We start from the raw sequence: 16,605 nt of genomic DNA on the forward strand, positions 1-16,605 counted from the left end.
GCTACAAATACTTTATTCATCAGTCAGAAAAAAAATCTGAAAATGTCACTTTTTGCTATATTGTGGGTTATTCTACCTATTCAAGCTTTTGGTTTTATTTACATTTTCTCAAAAACAAAAGTTTTAAACAAAAGTAGATGGATAAATGTTTGGAAACTCAAAGCTGTGCTGTAAAGCCAGATTTGGTTTTGTTTGCTGACATTAATATTTTATTTGATCGCTGAATTGGAAGATAATGACTACTTTTACATCAACATTTAGCCCTGTGTTCATGTGACAGCTTATTCCATGTTAAAAAATATCCATACTACACACAATCCTCTAGGATTGTACAATTTTATCTATTACACATGCACAGTATTACACTAAGCTTGGTTAACTGACTCTGGTCAGTTAGGGAAAATGGTCTTACTAGTTAGGAAATCCTGTTAGCAATTCTAACCACTTTACGCAATTAGTTTTGAAAACTTCTCAACTAAATTTTTGTAAAATGCATGTTTCCGTCCTATTCTTTGTTACAGTAAACAATTTCTCACACGGCATTTTGGGAAATAAACAGCAAACTACAAATATCTTAAAGATGTTGATGTTTTGCCTCCAGTTAACATGTCAGAAACCTTGAAGGCAACCAGTTCCCAGTTTTCTTGGCCACCCACAACCAGTTTCCTCCAGTGACTTGAGAAAGAGCTACTGTTCATTATCAGAAACCTTGTCCACTTCAAAAAGATAAGTTTTTAAAAATACTTCAGCTTTTTTAATACTTTGCTTCGAAAAGACAAAAAAACCCCTATCAGCATACATCAAGCTAAAAACTGGTAGACTTAAAAATCAGCGGTCTGAAATTCTTCTGGAAACAAGACTGAGAGCATGTAATCTGTTTTCAGACTGGAGATGGGAGTTGGTGAAACACGGTTTATTAAAAAATGGATTCCAGGATTGACTTTCACATGGTTGCAGTATCATTGGGAACTATTCTGACTTGCTGAACAACCTTTTCACATTCACCTGGCACTATGGTCTTGACCATTGGCTCACTACAGCTGAACAGACAGAGTCTCTGCGCAACTTGAGTTTTAAAGGATCTAACAATTGCTTACAAGGTGCATGTAGGCATATTTTTAGAGTTCAAGTTAAGGTTAAGCTCCTTCTCTTGCAGGCAACCATTTTGTTCTTATAAAGTTGGGGTTTGGTTGGTTGGTTGTTGTTTTTTTTAAATAGGAAAATAAAAGTCATGCAACTCCACCAAATAACACAAAGAAAGCCATTAAGATTAGAATAAATACTTAAGTTGCAGATTTGTCAGAAAGTGTCTGCTACTGTTCATTACTAGCTCCTGCATTTAAAATGACAATGTAAATTCTTAACATAATCGCTATCAAACACAAAAACCACTGTACTACATGAGAATACTGATATTGAGAGGTTTGTATCATGAGAACAGTATCTCATACCTTAAAATAACTACAGCCTGCTGAGCATTACCTGGAACAGTGAAACAATTAAAAATTCCTGACTATTTGAAAACATTGCTCTCTAAAAATATTCCAGACTCCTTTTTTCTAATCTGCATTAGCTTTAACTGTCTACCTATATTTTACACAGAATGTATCTATCAGTTATACCTATTTCAACACGTGCTGCTATCATAAGTAATATACTGGTGTGTCAATACAACAACTATGTATCGTTGGCATGTGCATATATACATATTAGTATAAGAACACATTATTAGGTAATATTATTATCACTTCTTTTGCAGACCTTTTTTATTTTCTAGATCAAATGAGTTAACAGTCTTACTTAGATCGATGAGTAGCTTAACTAATAAAACACTATGCAGCATTTGCAATGAAGTGAAAGTTCAGCTCCAGGTAATGTAAGAGCACAGCTGAAATGAGAACACTAGAATAGTCTGCACCGTTCCTTCCTGTCAAAAAACCCACATACTGACTTAATTATTTCTTTTCTTTCCAAGTCATAGCTACCTCTCTAAAACTGAAAGATGGGACCGACTTTCTAACTACACACATGCTTAACTTTATTAAGCAAGAAATAAATAGTTAATGTATGCATCTGCAGATATGACCAAACTTTCCACTAGAAAAAAAAAGACATTCAATTTTTAGTTCAGAACAAAAAGAACTGATTTTTTTGTGCCACTCTGCTGCACTTGTCTCACATTCATCAGAAAAATGTAACGACCTGAAAGACACAATGGCATATTTTTTTAAACAAGTATCTCTTGTAACTAGGAAAAAAAAGAGATAATCAGCTTTTACTAATTGATATTAATCCTAGTAATAAGAATGAACAGGAATTATGATTATAAAGGAAAGCAACATTAATAAATTGTAAACTTGCACATGTCTCAGTCCTGGTAGATTTTTAAGGTGCTGATGAAAAGTTACACACTAGCTGTATTTAAAATATTGCAGAAGCTGTCTTGAACTTTCTGATTGAGTGGATTACAGTTCAACAGCAAAAATACTCAAGCAAAAGAATTCAGCAAGTTCAAGTTCATTGTCTCAGTTTTTCATAGGTCTTAACCACAGCTTTGCATTCTGGTCAAAAAAAAAAAAATCACTAATCAGTCTACATTTATTGGTTGCTGTTTTTAGCATGTAAATACAAGAGCCTTAGCAACACCGTTCTTTCAAAAGCTGTGTACTGCCTGACTTACCACGTTTAGTCTTTTCATGGAATACTGAGTGGCTATGAACATATCAATATTAAAAAAAGTCTACCTCCTCTCTAAAAATGTGAAAGTATAAGCACAAACCAGAAAACAGAAATAATCTGTAAGTGAACGCTCCCCCCAGGAGCCCACGATAGAGAAGAAATGATTGAGAATTCCTACTGCTATCACACTTTTCATTCTGGGATTAAAGGTGAAGTATGCACAAACTAAGAAAGCTACATAATGTTAAAAAGAATAGATATAAAAAGAAACAATCCTAATAACACACATCATTTTTTCAACAGCACAAATAAATTAAAAGGCTTATAAACAAGAGAAAATACAGTCCCACAGAATACTAACTCCCATGACATAGTAAATACTGTCAGCTCCTCTGAAGGAAATGAAAGCAGAGCTCATTACAGCCTTTGCCAGAATGATCCAGAATAATGCAACTTCTCAGTTCTAGAAAAATAGTAGTAAAGCATAATAATAGCAGAGTAGAAACTTCAGGTTTCCATACCAGACTCAAATATGCACTTGCCATGTATGAAACATGCCAGCTATGAGGAAATATTAATCAGAATCTGTTATGTATAATTAGCAAAATGCATCCCTACAGGGCAATCAGAATCTGTATCTTCAGCTAATACAGCTTGGCATAGCTTTATTAGTTTCTGTGCAACCATGCCAGTTTACAAAAAGTGATGGGCAAACAAGGTGTTAATAGATTGACAAATTCTTAAGGCTACATATGGGAAAAACAAGAGAGAATATATCAACACATTTTTAGAGTGAAGTTCTCCTGAATATTGTTTCTATTTACTAGTAACAGCAACAACAACAAAACCCCAAACCATTTAAAAAATTACAAATATTGTTCAAAGAATAAAGAATAAAACCATCTCAGAATCACAAAAAATAAATTATTTCTATTTGACTGTTTTGATTGAAATGCCTTATGAAGTACCTGTTACTCTTCTCTTCCAGCCTGTACTCCTTGGCCGTGATGAACTTGTGCCAGGCTTTTTCATCTGGTCACTGAAAGATATAGTATAGACACGTGCCAAGTGTATCAGAATACAGTGCTCAAAATGCTTCTTTCTTCATATGCACTCAGTATGAGATCTGTATATTGATAACTAAGTGGAAAAGATTATAACTTATTTTAGTAAGTTAGTAGGTTATCTGCTCCTCAAAATTGACATATAAATACAACTTTCTCCACTGTGCATTACAGAAAGCCCCTTCAGAAATACTGACATATTTACACCACAAGAGGTCACCATTACGGAACACAAAACCTAAAGAATTGCCACTTGTACAGTGACCCTCAAAGCTGAACCCAACTAAACTCAGCAAGAGCCAATTTTTATTTTATCACCAGTGTCATTAACTGAATATAAACTCAACTACCCTAAAACTGTAAGTTCATCCATTCACAAGGACAGTGCTTTCTTCTGATAGAATTAACACTTTTAAAAGATGTAATGACAAGATTTTTCAAAGAAACAAGCACTTTAGTAACCTTTAATGTAAACATCATAATTTCCAGGTCTGCCTGTGAACTATTGCTAACTGTGCAGTGGTCACTAGTTCTGTTAGTACAAGAAACATGTATGTTGTCATTTCTTTGTAAAGCAACAGTGAGTAATGCCATAATTCCTGATGATTGTATTAGTCTTTCCTTGCCCAGAGGGAACTACTACATACATCTGTGATAAATCTATTCTGTTTGCCTAGCTACACACTCAAGCAGCACTGATCTAAAGGAAACATACAAGTTAAAGACTCCTTTTGCTATTAAACAGGAATATTTCCTCCTTTAAATTCTTTACTAAAGACAAAGGTCTTAATATGTTTTCCATTCTCAGTGTATGTTTAATTTAACACTTCTTACTGCATTTAAAGTACACGTACCAGTACAATCTAATCTCCTAAAGTTCCTTCTAAAGACAACAGTAGTGTGTTAGCAGTGTTATTTCAATTTTTTTAACCTGTTAATGTAGTTGCTACAAGGCTTAAAGCTAAACTGTTTAAGTGCTTTGCTGGATTGGTGCCTACATCCTATCTGCCACTCCAGACAGAAGATGTAAGTCATCCTATCAACAGATGGAGACAGAATAAAAGACAAAGCTCTTGTAAGATCACTTCCCTACAAAGGGGACTGGATAGCTCACTGTGATCAGTCAAAAATTTCCAAGCAATCACATTACAGAGGAACACTTGCTTCATTATGGCTAACAGTGAATAACACTTCCTTTTTACAGCATGAGGATTTAAATGCTCCAAAATCCAAATGCTTACACAAACTATCCTGAAATCATTTCAGCTCATATATGGCAATTCCTACTCCTCTGGGGAAAGAGTGCTTCAAAAAAATAAAATAAAAATAGACAAGTGCTTACATCTCTAAGACTGACATCTGTAAGAAACAGAATTTCTAAGCACACATTAAATACAGTCCAATGTCTTAAAAGAAATCAAAATTTGGTTCCATTTATGTGAATACCTTGTCGGGCAAACTTTATAAATTTAAGAAATGACTCTATGAGGTTCAGCCATCTCTGAAGTCAAGGCTATAACCTGAAAGGACACTGGATAAGCAAGACAACAACAACTTCAGTCACCTAATACAAACCCAGCTATGTTCAGAAATCAGTATCTTTAGAATTATATGTAGGCATGATGATACTATCTGCCTATATGAATATGGATGTTTCAGTTTGCTTTCCTCAGAAAAAGAGTTTTTGTAACTATATCCTGTCTGTGCCTCTTCTCCTAAAATGTAAATTCACAGGATGAATCCAAGAAACCTCAACAAAGACAATCTTACAAGTTTCATAGGAAACAGAAGTAGCTGAATAGAAAAGACACTGAAGCAAAGGATGTGGTAACCTGAACGCACACTTATCAGATAGAAACACTACATAGGAAGATGAAGGGTAAGACAATGTCAAAGCCTTAACTATGTAAAAAAAAGCTTGGTTGGAACCTATGATTTCTTATAAACCAGTATCAACCAGTTTGAAGATCTATGAGTAGGAAACCAGATTGTTGTAGTGCTGGTATTCGCTGAACTATCTGTACTTTTGGGAAACAGCCTCATAAATTAAACAGCTTAGCTAGAACTCGCATTATTTTCAGACAAAGAATACACCATGTACATAAATGAGAATGACGGGTGGGCAGGCTTATCTTTAGGGAGTATGTACAATTTATGAATTTTGTAAGAGATTATAAAATCCCTTTATGTATCTTTACAATGCTGCCAACTTCATTTGAGTTACAGAGACTTCTGCTTCTTTGTTATCTTTTCACTTTCATGTAGGGCTGAAACTTAGAGCAGCAATATCTTGTTGAGAACTACGCAGTTAAAATGCAATCAACCTACTCTAAAAAATAAGTTACTTACTACTGAAGGGAACTGGCTTGTCAAGAGAGTGGTTGCCTTGGAAACAAAGTCAATTGGCAGAAATCTGATCATCTGATAAGGGACTCATCAAGAAATCAACTGACAGAGGCTCTGATGATTTACAGAGAAAAAACTTGGCAACTAATCATCTCTGTCCTCCTCATACTAGGGAGATCATAGTAGCCCCTATGAGGAACACTGCCTTCTTGAATGTACACAGACTACAAGGACTTCCAAAAGGCACGGGAACCAGCACTGCAGTAGTGTGTTGTGCTCACCAAGTTGCTCTACCACTGCTCTCCTCAGCAGGAGGGTGGGGACAAAGTAAGATTGAAAAAACCTCACGGATCAAGACAAAGGCAGTTTAATAAAGCAAAAGCAAAGGCTTTGCAGTAGCAGGTGATGTCCAGCCACTTCCCAGGAAGCAGTCAGTACACATAGCAGTTGCTCCTGCTAGGAAGACAAATCCCATACTAATGCATGCACACAGACACACACACACCACCCCCTTCCTTTCTCTTAGCTTTTACTACTGAGCAGACATCATACGTTATGAAATATTCCTTTGCACAGTTTGGGTCAGCTGTCCTGACTGCATCCCCTCCCAAGATCTTGCCCACTCCCAACCTACTGGTGAGGGGGGTGGAATGTCAGTGAGACAGCCCTGATGCTATGTGAGCACTGCTCAGCAGCAGCCAAGGCACTGGTGTGTTATCAGCACCTTTCTAGCAACCAATACAAAGCACAGCACTACGAGGGCTGCTATGAGGAAAATTAAGTCCACCTCAGCCAGACCCAACACATGTTCAATATTTTCCCCCTGACAAAAGCATGCCTGATTAAGTGAAAGCAGCATTTATTCAGAAGCTCTGCATATTTAGATGTTTACTTGCTTGTTCTTGCCATAAGCCTCTTGTTAATGGTAAATCTGCAAACTCACCCTTCAGTGGTATTCCAGGGAAAACTACATTTCTAAGAACTGCATCCCAGAAGCAAAGAACTGGGCTAGTTCTCTCTGAAGAAGCTGCACACAAAAGCAAGGTCTGATTCACAAACATGAGTGTAAGATCCCAACAGGGGAATGGCTTTTTCCTCATACTGCGGAGCCTTAAACATCTGAGAATCTGGCTACCTCTTTACTTGTGAAACACTCTGGCAATGGGCCTGAATTTTGGGCCACGCCATTCTGTACAGTTAGACCCTTAGCATGGTCCCTGCTACAGTTCTGTGCCAAGAAAGGTAGTACCTTCCCTGACAAATGCCTGGGCACAGGTCACAGACAAGCACAGGTAGGGGTGTTCCCAGCCAATACTTTGTGTTTGGCAGGGAGGGGGTTAAAAATACTTTCATTGTACTAACATAACCCATGTCACAGCAGCTGGCCACAAAGCCAGAGATTCCTTCGTTTAATTTTTATTAATCATTAGTACAGATGTAGCCCTGGTGCCCCACCCACAATTTAGTTGCCAGTTAAGGACACATGGCCTGATACTAAGAAGTTAATGCTGCTCTACAGAATTGTCTTTAACAAGCACCTTTGATCAGCAAGGTAGCAAAGCCTAACTAGAAAGAAAAGGGAACGCAATCACCTTTTCTGAATTGTCAGACTTGAAGGCATCCCCCTCTGGATACTACCCTCTCCTCTCAGTAAGGTTCTTGTAACACCCACATACTCTTATAACTTTGGGAGGCAAAAGTAGAAAATATGGGAGAAGAACAAGGGAGCATAACTGCCTGCAAAAAAGGATGAAGGCTCTGATAGTTTTCAATGAGAAGACTAGGAATAATGGGGAATGAGCAAAAGGTAAGGGCAATGGATATGGAAAAGGCCATAAATTTCATACCATCTGCTTCTGCACATGCCAAAATCTCACACGACTCTGCTCCGTCAGAGATTACGAGCCTCCTCTCTTGCACCCACGTAAACGGAATCTGTGGGCTCCCTCACTTGAAGCAGAGATAGGAACTGGGACTATCGCATGTAAACCAGAATCTGAACATACTCTTAACAAAGGGAGAGAGCTACTCACATGCAGACAGTCCATAGCGTGCCTTGGGTAAACACTGTGAGGAAGGCATACAAAGTAGACACTACCCGGTGTCTGGAAATAGATTTTTTTTCCATTTTTAAACAAAGAAATGAAAACGAATTACCAACTCTGTGATCCGGTAGATAACATAATTCTGCAGATCACCCTTAACTTTGTATTTAAAGATATCTTTTGTTGGCAAATTCCACATGACTGCTTAAGGCAGCTTCTTTGGGGTCGGGAGGGGTGGTTGAAGACATCAGAAGAATCAAACTGTTTCCACTGACAGAAATAGAAGGTATATTAGGCTTAATGTCCAAGGCCTTTATGAAGCTGACTAACAAACACCATTTTCTCTTAGTCAGCTCCATGCGAAACATTCCAAACAGTAATAAAACTCAAACATCGCAATATTTAAACTAGAAAAGGTAACTTAGAACATACTTGGAAAAACGCATAGCATGCTGCCTTCTGAAGGCGTCACCTGCATAAATTCCAACACTAAATATTACAGAACATATGTTTACATACATTTTATAAAAATATGAAACAGAACATGGTCTAATTAGTCTAAAAGCTTGTCTTCAACTACCTCTTTATAGCGTATGAGAAGACAACATAAAACTGGCAAGCAGACACTCACAGAAAAACCTCTTCAGAAGTTCCTTCCTGATAAGAAGCCTTAGTCTGTGTTACTGCCATGTGAAAGATCTCTCATCATCCATGTGCTCTCAATAAAACACTGGCCTCATTGCTAACTTCTAGTAGCATTTCCTAAAGTAAAGTAGTATGTGGCTGGGGGACGGCATTAAGTTTATCTTTAAATAATTTTCTACCGTATTTGTGTTTACTGACTCTCAATTCCCTTTTATTTCTTTGCTGCCCTTTTCTTGAGTCAGAAAACTAATTATGAGCACACAATTTCTACACATCTCTATCTGCAGAGCATTTTCTGTATCTGTAGAATATTTCTAATCTTCTAAGTTCCTTCCACGTAAGCAAATCCAAGCCCCTGACAGTTTCATTGTTTGTCCTTACAGCCCTTTTATTTTTTTTGTCTTTATTTTGATAAGGTAAACAAAACCAGTCCTACTTAAGTTAAAAGTATACTAGCCATTTATGCAACAAAAATATACAAAAGCCATAATAGGTCACACTGAAAGTCCACCTTGCTCAGTGTCTTCTGACAGTGACCAGAAAGTTTCTCAATGCCTCAAGCACATAGAGACTGCTGTTGGGGTGCCCTGTCTGCAGTTCTTCAGATTCTGCCTTCATGTTTTTCACCGTGATGCATTCCCCTGCTCTTCTTTTTTCTTCCATTTTCCTCCAATTGTCGCCCAATTTCTCCCCAATGTATTTTCCTTAATTCCACCTCCTTCAGCCCCCACAAACTTCCTTTCTTCTCGTTAATTTGAAACCCAAAAATGTGACTCACATTTTTACAGGTTTTATTTTGGATCCCCATTTTCAGGCCTTCAAACATCTAGGAGAGCAAATTCTACCTTTACACAAGGCTCTAAAACCAGCCTAGGCACTGCAATAAGTAAAAGATGCAGACTGTTTATACATAAATACAAGCACTGAACATCTGATTTTACAAACATATGTTGTGTGCATTGGAAAGCCAGACATGATGTATCTACACCCAAAAATCAAGATGTTTCATTAAGTGGTAAGAATAACAGACTTAAAGCAATGCTAAGCAGACCCTGAGGGCCTGCTCAGGCAAACCAGAAATATCAAAAGGACTACTAGGCACAAAGGTGTTCTTTCAGAGTAGTTAAGAGCTCAGTTCCCCCAAATGCAGATAATCCTGAAACACATATGCCATTTAGAAAGACTGTTCTTTGAGATGTTACTGACATGTACATTCTGAGTGTGACATCTACACTGCAATCTGGGTTTATTTCTAATGCTAGCAGTATCCAGGAAGGCATGCCTTCTATTGACAAGGATCATTTGGCTATTCAAGCAGTTGTGTATCTTCCTTTCAAACAATGATTCCCAAATTCTATACGGACTACAGACAAGCTGCAAGGATATGTTGTGAAAGTATACACAGCCAATAAGTCACTTAGAGGAGCAGTCACAGGGAAATATTTTTTCCTCTTTCAAGTGCCTGTCATGGGGGAGAAGGAAGAGCTCATCACACAACCAATGAGGGTGTCACAACACACCCTCCCCTTCAGGTATTTGTATGTTGATAAGACCCCTTCCAAGCCTTCTCTTCTCCAGGCTAAACAGTCACAGCTCCCTCAGCCCTTCCTTGCAAAAAGGACTCCCTTTATCATCTTAGTAGCTGGTCTCTCTCCAGCTGCTCCATATCTCTATTGGACTGTGAGCCCAGAACAGGACCCAGCACTCCAAGTGTGGTGGAGGTTTTCAGGATACGAATGAACAGAGTGCCAGATAAACTCATATAGACTCCCTTTTCCACAAAAGATTGGACCAGATTATCTTCTGAGGTCCTTCCAACCTGAGCTGTTCTGTGAAGTTAGCGTCTACCAGAACCCCTCTAGGTCTTCTTCCACAAAGCTGCCTTCCCAGCTGGCCAGCCCCCAGTATACACTGTTGTATATACTGCTGCCTGGGGCTGTTCCTCTCTGGGTGCAGGACTTCACACTTGCTGTTGTTAAACTGCATGAGGTTCCTGTCAATCCATTTCTTCAGCCTGTCAAGGTGCTTCTGGACAGCTGCACAACCCTCTGACATATCAACCAATGGGTTGCTTATATACTGAATGCCAGTTACGGTTTTTCTATATTAGTCAGAACTACCCACCAGGTCTTTTGGCAGGAGCACTGGGGAGCACCATGCAAAGATACCTTAAGGCTCTAAGTTTATCAGGGCACAGCCAGACTCAGCAGCTTCATCTCAAAGAGGACGGCAACTCTAAAGAAAGTCAAAAGGAACTAATGGTGATCCTGGGAATCAGGACAAGAAGGATGATGCAGCAAACCCTGAGTCAGCAGCTAGGGACAAGGTGGTACAAGAACCCCAAGGCAAAGTAGAAGGGGAGTCAGATGCGGACCTGGAGCAAGTGACAGAGAGTGTGACTGATTTCCCCAGGCAATGTTCAGTTACACAATGCTTAGGAACCACTGCTTTAGAACATAAGCCCTCTGCTACCATTTTCCCACCATGTTCAGCAATCAGGAAACAAGACAGTTCTAACTCTAAACCGTAATTACTGAGTTTAATAACAAGATACTGCTCTGCAGACTTTGAAAGTAAGTGTAAACAACATCCTAGTATTTTTGCCAAAGCGACTAATAGGAATTGGTTTAGCTTTTGGCAAAATGAGGAAAATATGTATTTTGTGTTATCATTCATTCTTATTGAAATTAATTTTTCCATATGCCAATTAACATTTGCATTTTTCATTAACCCATTTATTCCTATTTAATTATACTACCCAGAACTTTTATGTTGCCAAAAGGACATCAGAATTAGTTTTCTGTATTGTCTTTCATTGGTTGAATAGTACGGAATATGTTTTTGTGGGTTTTGTCTTGTTTCAAACCAAGCAATTTCTTTCTGATCTGTAACTTAGCACTTGAAAGGCACTCTATTCTTTTAGACAAAGAATGGACTTTCACTGAGACACTTAAGAGAATATGTCCCTATTTTGCTCAACTACCACTGAACTTTCCTTTCTATGATGTCCTCTCACAGACAAAGTAGATACAAACACAATGTGGAAATAAATAACACATGTGCCTTAAAGAAAAAAGAATTAGTGTAAGAGCTCAATTTTTAAAGACAATTTTCTTCTTTGAAAACATAACATAGTAAATTACTTGTGGACAACTAAAAGAAATATAGAATATTAAACCAATTACACAACTTCTAGTCAGTCCTGTTTCTCAGCTATGAAGCTTTTCAAAAGCATGCAAATAGTTGAAAAACTGATAATATAGATATCCTAAAATTATTTCAGGAGCTGTAGAGGATTATATAATAAGTAACACCACCAGAAAAGACAAAAACAAAGGGATTGAAAACTACAACTGAGACTATAACGGATACCACTGATAAGATCAAGTATAAATAATAGAAAGGCAACATAATTTGCAAAAGTATGTTGACAAATAGGTCAAGTACACTCTTGAGTCTTCCTAAAGATGAGCAAATAACAATTCCTCTATAAATGCAATCATGGCCATAGTCCATTACTTACAACAGCTCCAGCAATAAAAAGAATATAGTATTCTATTTATACAGGCTGTTGATGAAGACACATGTTAAATAGTATGGCTTACAAGAATAATAGAGGTTGATGAAAAAACTGTATCTGTGTCCTTTTTATTCTTCACAGTCTTTGCATCTTCTGCCTAATACAGAAAATATAAACATTATCCATTTGTGCCAGTGTATCTTTAAGCAAGCAGACAACCAACAGCCTAATTCTAACCATAAAAAGCACTGAAAATGCTAACCTAAATATATTTGGGTCTGAAAACCACAGCTTCATCTTCCTAACTGCAATTTCGAATGAGGATTCCCATTCCAAACAAAAGTTCAATCTAAATCCATTGGCACTATAGTCCTACCTAGACTGAATTGGCATTCCTTCTTTACCCCTTGCATGGTACACTTTCCCATCATAGAATTCCCATTCAATTGGTAATAAGGACTCTCACGACCTTGATCTCCCAGATTTGGAGACCAATGACCTTATCCTGAAACTAATGACTAGAGTAGAAAGACTCCCTTTGGAGTAGGCAGTAAAAATGAGCCTAAACTCCACCCTCTCTTTCACAAGTAAAGAAACGAGAGATACATTACCTATAGTCTATATAAAGTATATAGATATTAGAGATATATCTATAGTTTACGAAAAGTTCTGGAAAAAAAGAATTCTTCATGCCCAATCTTCTCTTGGTATACCTAACTCTATACAAAACCAGGCACCATCTGGGAAGAACAGGTGTTGTTACTGTCTTTGGATAACACTGTAGAAAGGTCTACCTGTGAAAGCTTTCCCACCACTTGATTGTTTGTTTCTTAAATTAGTGGTCTCAATAGCTAGTGGAACTGAGGCAGAAACAGATAAAGATTAGCTAGTAGATTAATTTCCTGTTTCTGTGGCTTTATGAGAACTCTAGAAGTTGCAAAAATACACAAACAAGAGAACAGAAATCCTGAAAGAAGTCTGGAGAATCTACAGCAGTATCAGCTAAACCATACAACAAAGCAATATCCACATCATGTCATTCATTTCAAATATCCATCCAGAGCAAAACACAATGGATGTTCCCTTCAGAAAAGAAATTATCTCCTCTGTAGGAATCCTCTTCTATGACGAGAAAAGGAAAAAATATTTTGGGCACAGATGTGAAGCTAGTTTAAGCAATCAAGCAGAAGTGATTTCCAGTATTCACTTGTCCCCTGCTTTTATCATTTTCTATTGAAGCATTCCAAAACTCTAAACAGCACAAGAAAGAGAAACTAATCTTATGGAAGCAGTTGATGAATACCTCTCAAGAATTCTGTCAAACAGGCATTTAATAAGGACAGCAACAGAAAACAGTGCATAGTATCTCTTCTTTATAGCACCTTCTAATACTTTTGTAGCTATTTACAGAAATTGCTTAAAAAAAAAAAAAAACATACTGCAGGCCACATGGGAATCAACTGTTTGCCACCAAGCTTTTCCTCACTGAAGGCACCTATCTTTCTAAGGAGTCTCGGAATGACATTTAAGCTTTCAGAATATTGAGAAATTGGAGGAGGAGGAGAAAAAAAAAATTTAAAAAATCATCTTTTCTCACCAGGGAAACTGTTGCTTTTCATCAGCAAATCTGCCATCGCTGTTGACACTTCTGTTGAAATATATGAATGCAGAAAACATTTTAGAAGTTTCATTTCTATAGCAATCACAATAGATGGCAAGGCACAATGGCTGAATGAAGATGTAATCAAAACTTAGCTTCCTTATGATTGTTAGAAATTGCTCCTTGCTTTACTGAGGCGTGTCAATAAATTCAATCTCCATCAATTAATATACCTATTCTATTATAACTAGATGGTTATTTGAAAAACAGAATTGCAAACAAAATGACAAATCACTTCCCCTCAAAAAGGTCTTTTCTCTTTTTTCCCCTCCAGTATCTTTATAAAGCAGTAGTTATTTCATTAGCACTGTTCATTCTTTTCATCAGTCCTTGGGACGACACAAGAACCTGAGATGGAAAGTGAGCAATTCTCTTCTTGGAATAAAAAAATTCCCTCTGTTCTCTTTGAAATAAATGTAATAGCATGGCAGGTTCCTGCCATTAATGCTATTTTGGCATGCTTTACAGTTTCATCGTTAACAGAAAAAACACAGCTTTATACAGAAATTATATTTTGGAACATATATAGGAACTGTGGGGAAGAGGGAGTAAGAAGACTCATGCACCTTCTCCTGTATGAAGTGTACTATTTCTATAATCCTCTTGCTTAATTCTTCCAAGGATTTTAAGTCACTGGGATAGAGAATCAAGGCTGACACAACTGCTTCATATGGAGAATGACAGGATTCCAGGTAATAAAAGTTTTCACATTTCTTTAAGCCTTCATCCTATTATTCCTGAATACAATGTGCTTTAAATAGAAACTATCCTTTAACTTCGTACAAGATGCCTCAGGTATTTATGACATAGAATAAGATGCAATCTAATTCACAGCAATCATCTATAACCTGTAAACACATTCCATTGAGAAAGTATGCCAAAACTCTGTTACTGCAATGACCCCTCTATAGTATTGGAACTTTTTATATACAACTCCTATCAAGGCCAAACTCAACAAACTACATTGAACAATAAGTCTGCAATATCTTCTAACTGCCTTGTCAGATGAAAAACGACATCTCTGAACTCAGAAAAGAATATAGATTAAAGTCTGCCTGACATGTAGTATCATATGCAAATACTGAACCAGTGTGTTTATTGGCACAAGTCTTAGCAATGAGTTAGAACGTATGAGAGAAGTTGAGATTACCTAGAGCCATTCAGTCATAGGATGACATGAACTGCTTGGGCTGATATAGATGAGGAATCTTTGTCCTTTAGTGAAGTGAAAGGATTTTGTACTATTTTTGTGCATATTGCAGCATCACAGGTATGTTTGGTACTCTAAGCCATATGTGCACCTAAATGTTGTCAGTGATCCTTGATACAAGTGTATAAAGCAGCACAGGCAGCATCAGCAAAAAATCAGCTCTGTCTCAAGTACACAGAAAGCATGCACAACCCACAGAGGAAGGCTGTATTGGGTTTGCGTGGCAAGGTTTTGGTAGTGGCAGAGAGGCTACTGGGGTGGCTTCTGTGAGAAGCTGCTAGAAGCTTCCCCTGTGTTTGACTCTGACAGGGCCAATGCCAGTTGGCTCCAAGAGGGACCTGCCACTGGCCGAGGTCGAGCCCATCAGTAACAGTGGTAGCACCTCTGGGATAGCGTATTTAAAAGGGGAAAAAAACCTGTGCCACAGCAACTGCAGCCAGAGAGAGCAGTGAGTATTTGCGGGTGCAACAACTCAGTAGACGCCAAGGTCAGCAAAGAAGGAGTGGGAGAAGGTGCTCCAAGTGCCAGAGGAGGGATTCCCCTGCAGCCCCTGGTGAAGCCCACGGTGAGGCAGGCTGTCCCCCTGCAGCCCATGGAGGGTAACGCCATGGATAGACACCGGCAGCCCACAGCGGACCCCATACCAGAGCAGGTGGATGCACCTGAAGAAGGCTGCGACCCTTCCACGTGGGAAGCCCACACTAGAGGAGGCCCCTGGCAGGACCTGTGGACCCATCGGGAGAGAGGAGCCCAGGCTGGAGCAGGTTTGCGGGCAGGAGCTGTGACCCCACAGGTGGACCCACGCTGGAGCAGTGTGTGTCTGAAGGACTGTGCCCAGTGGAAGAGCCACAATGGAGCAGTTCATGAAGAACTGTAGCCCATGGGAAGGACTCATGTTGGAGAAGTTCATTGAGAACTGTCTCCTGTGAGAGGGACCCCATGATGGAGCAAGAGAAGAGTGTGAGGAGCCTCCCCCTGAGGGGGAAGGAGCAGCAGAAATGTGTGATGAACTGACCACAACACCCATTCCCTATTTCCCTGCGCCACTTCGGAGGAGGAGGAGGTAGAGAAAATCAGGAATGAAGTTGAACCCAGGAAGAAGGGAGGAGTGGGGGTGGGAACGTCTTTTAAGATGTGCTTTTTATTTCTCACTATCCAACTCTGCCTCGATTGGTGATAAATTAATTTCCCCAAGTCAAGTCTGTTTTGCCCATGGCAGTAATTGGTGAGTGGTCTCCCTGTCCTTATCTTGACCCATGAGCCTTTTGTTGTATTTTCTCTCCCCTGCCCAGCTGAGAGGAAGCGACAGAGCAGCTTTGGTGGGCACCTGATATCCAGACAGGCCAAACCACCACAAAGGAAAAGATGCCCCATGCAAAAATACAGATCTTGCATTCAACACAGAAAGAGGGAAGAATGTTACGTTATACTCTTCT

The 16,605-nt window shown here is 38.7% G+C and overlaps 1 protein-coding gene across 4 annotated transcripts in view; it reads right to left on the minus strand.

Annotated features, from left to right (window-relative positions):
• The window catches only part of ARMC2 (armadillo repeat containing 2), a 67,976-nt gene that overhangs the window by 39,657 nt on the left and 11,714 nt on the right, over positions 1-16,605 (minus strand). For 2 of the 4 annotated variants that reach the window (XM_055713299.1, XM_055713298.1), the window contains 2 exons: positions 13,897-13,947; positions 3,648-3,718 (listed from right to left, as the gene is read on the minus strand). In XM_055713299.1, coding sequence (XP_055569274.1) covers positions 3,648-3,718; positions 13,897-13,947 — 122 coding nt within the window. The remainder of the gene's footprint in view (positions 1-3,647; positions 3,719-13,896; positions 13,948-16,605) is intronic. The other 2 variants (XM_055713301.1, XM_055713300.1) reach the window with 1 other exon arrangement.

Source organism: Falco cherrug, chromosome 6 (genome assembly GCF_023634085.1).
Source record: "Falco cherrug isolate bFalChe1 chromosome 6, bFalChe1.pri, whole genome shotgun sequence".
In the NCBI taxonomy this organism is placed as follows: Eukaryota; Metazoa; Chordata; class Aves; order Falconiformes; family Falconidae; genus Falco; species Falco cherrug.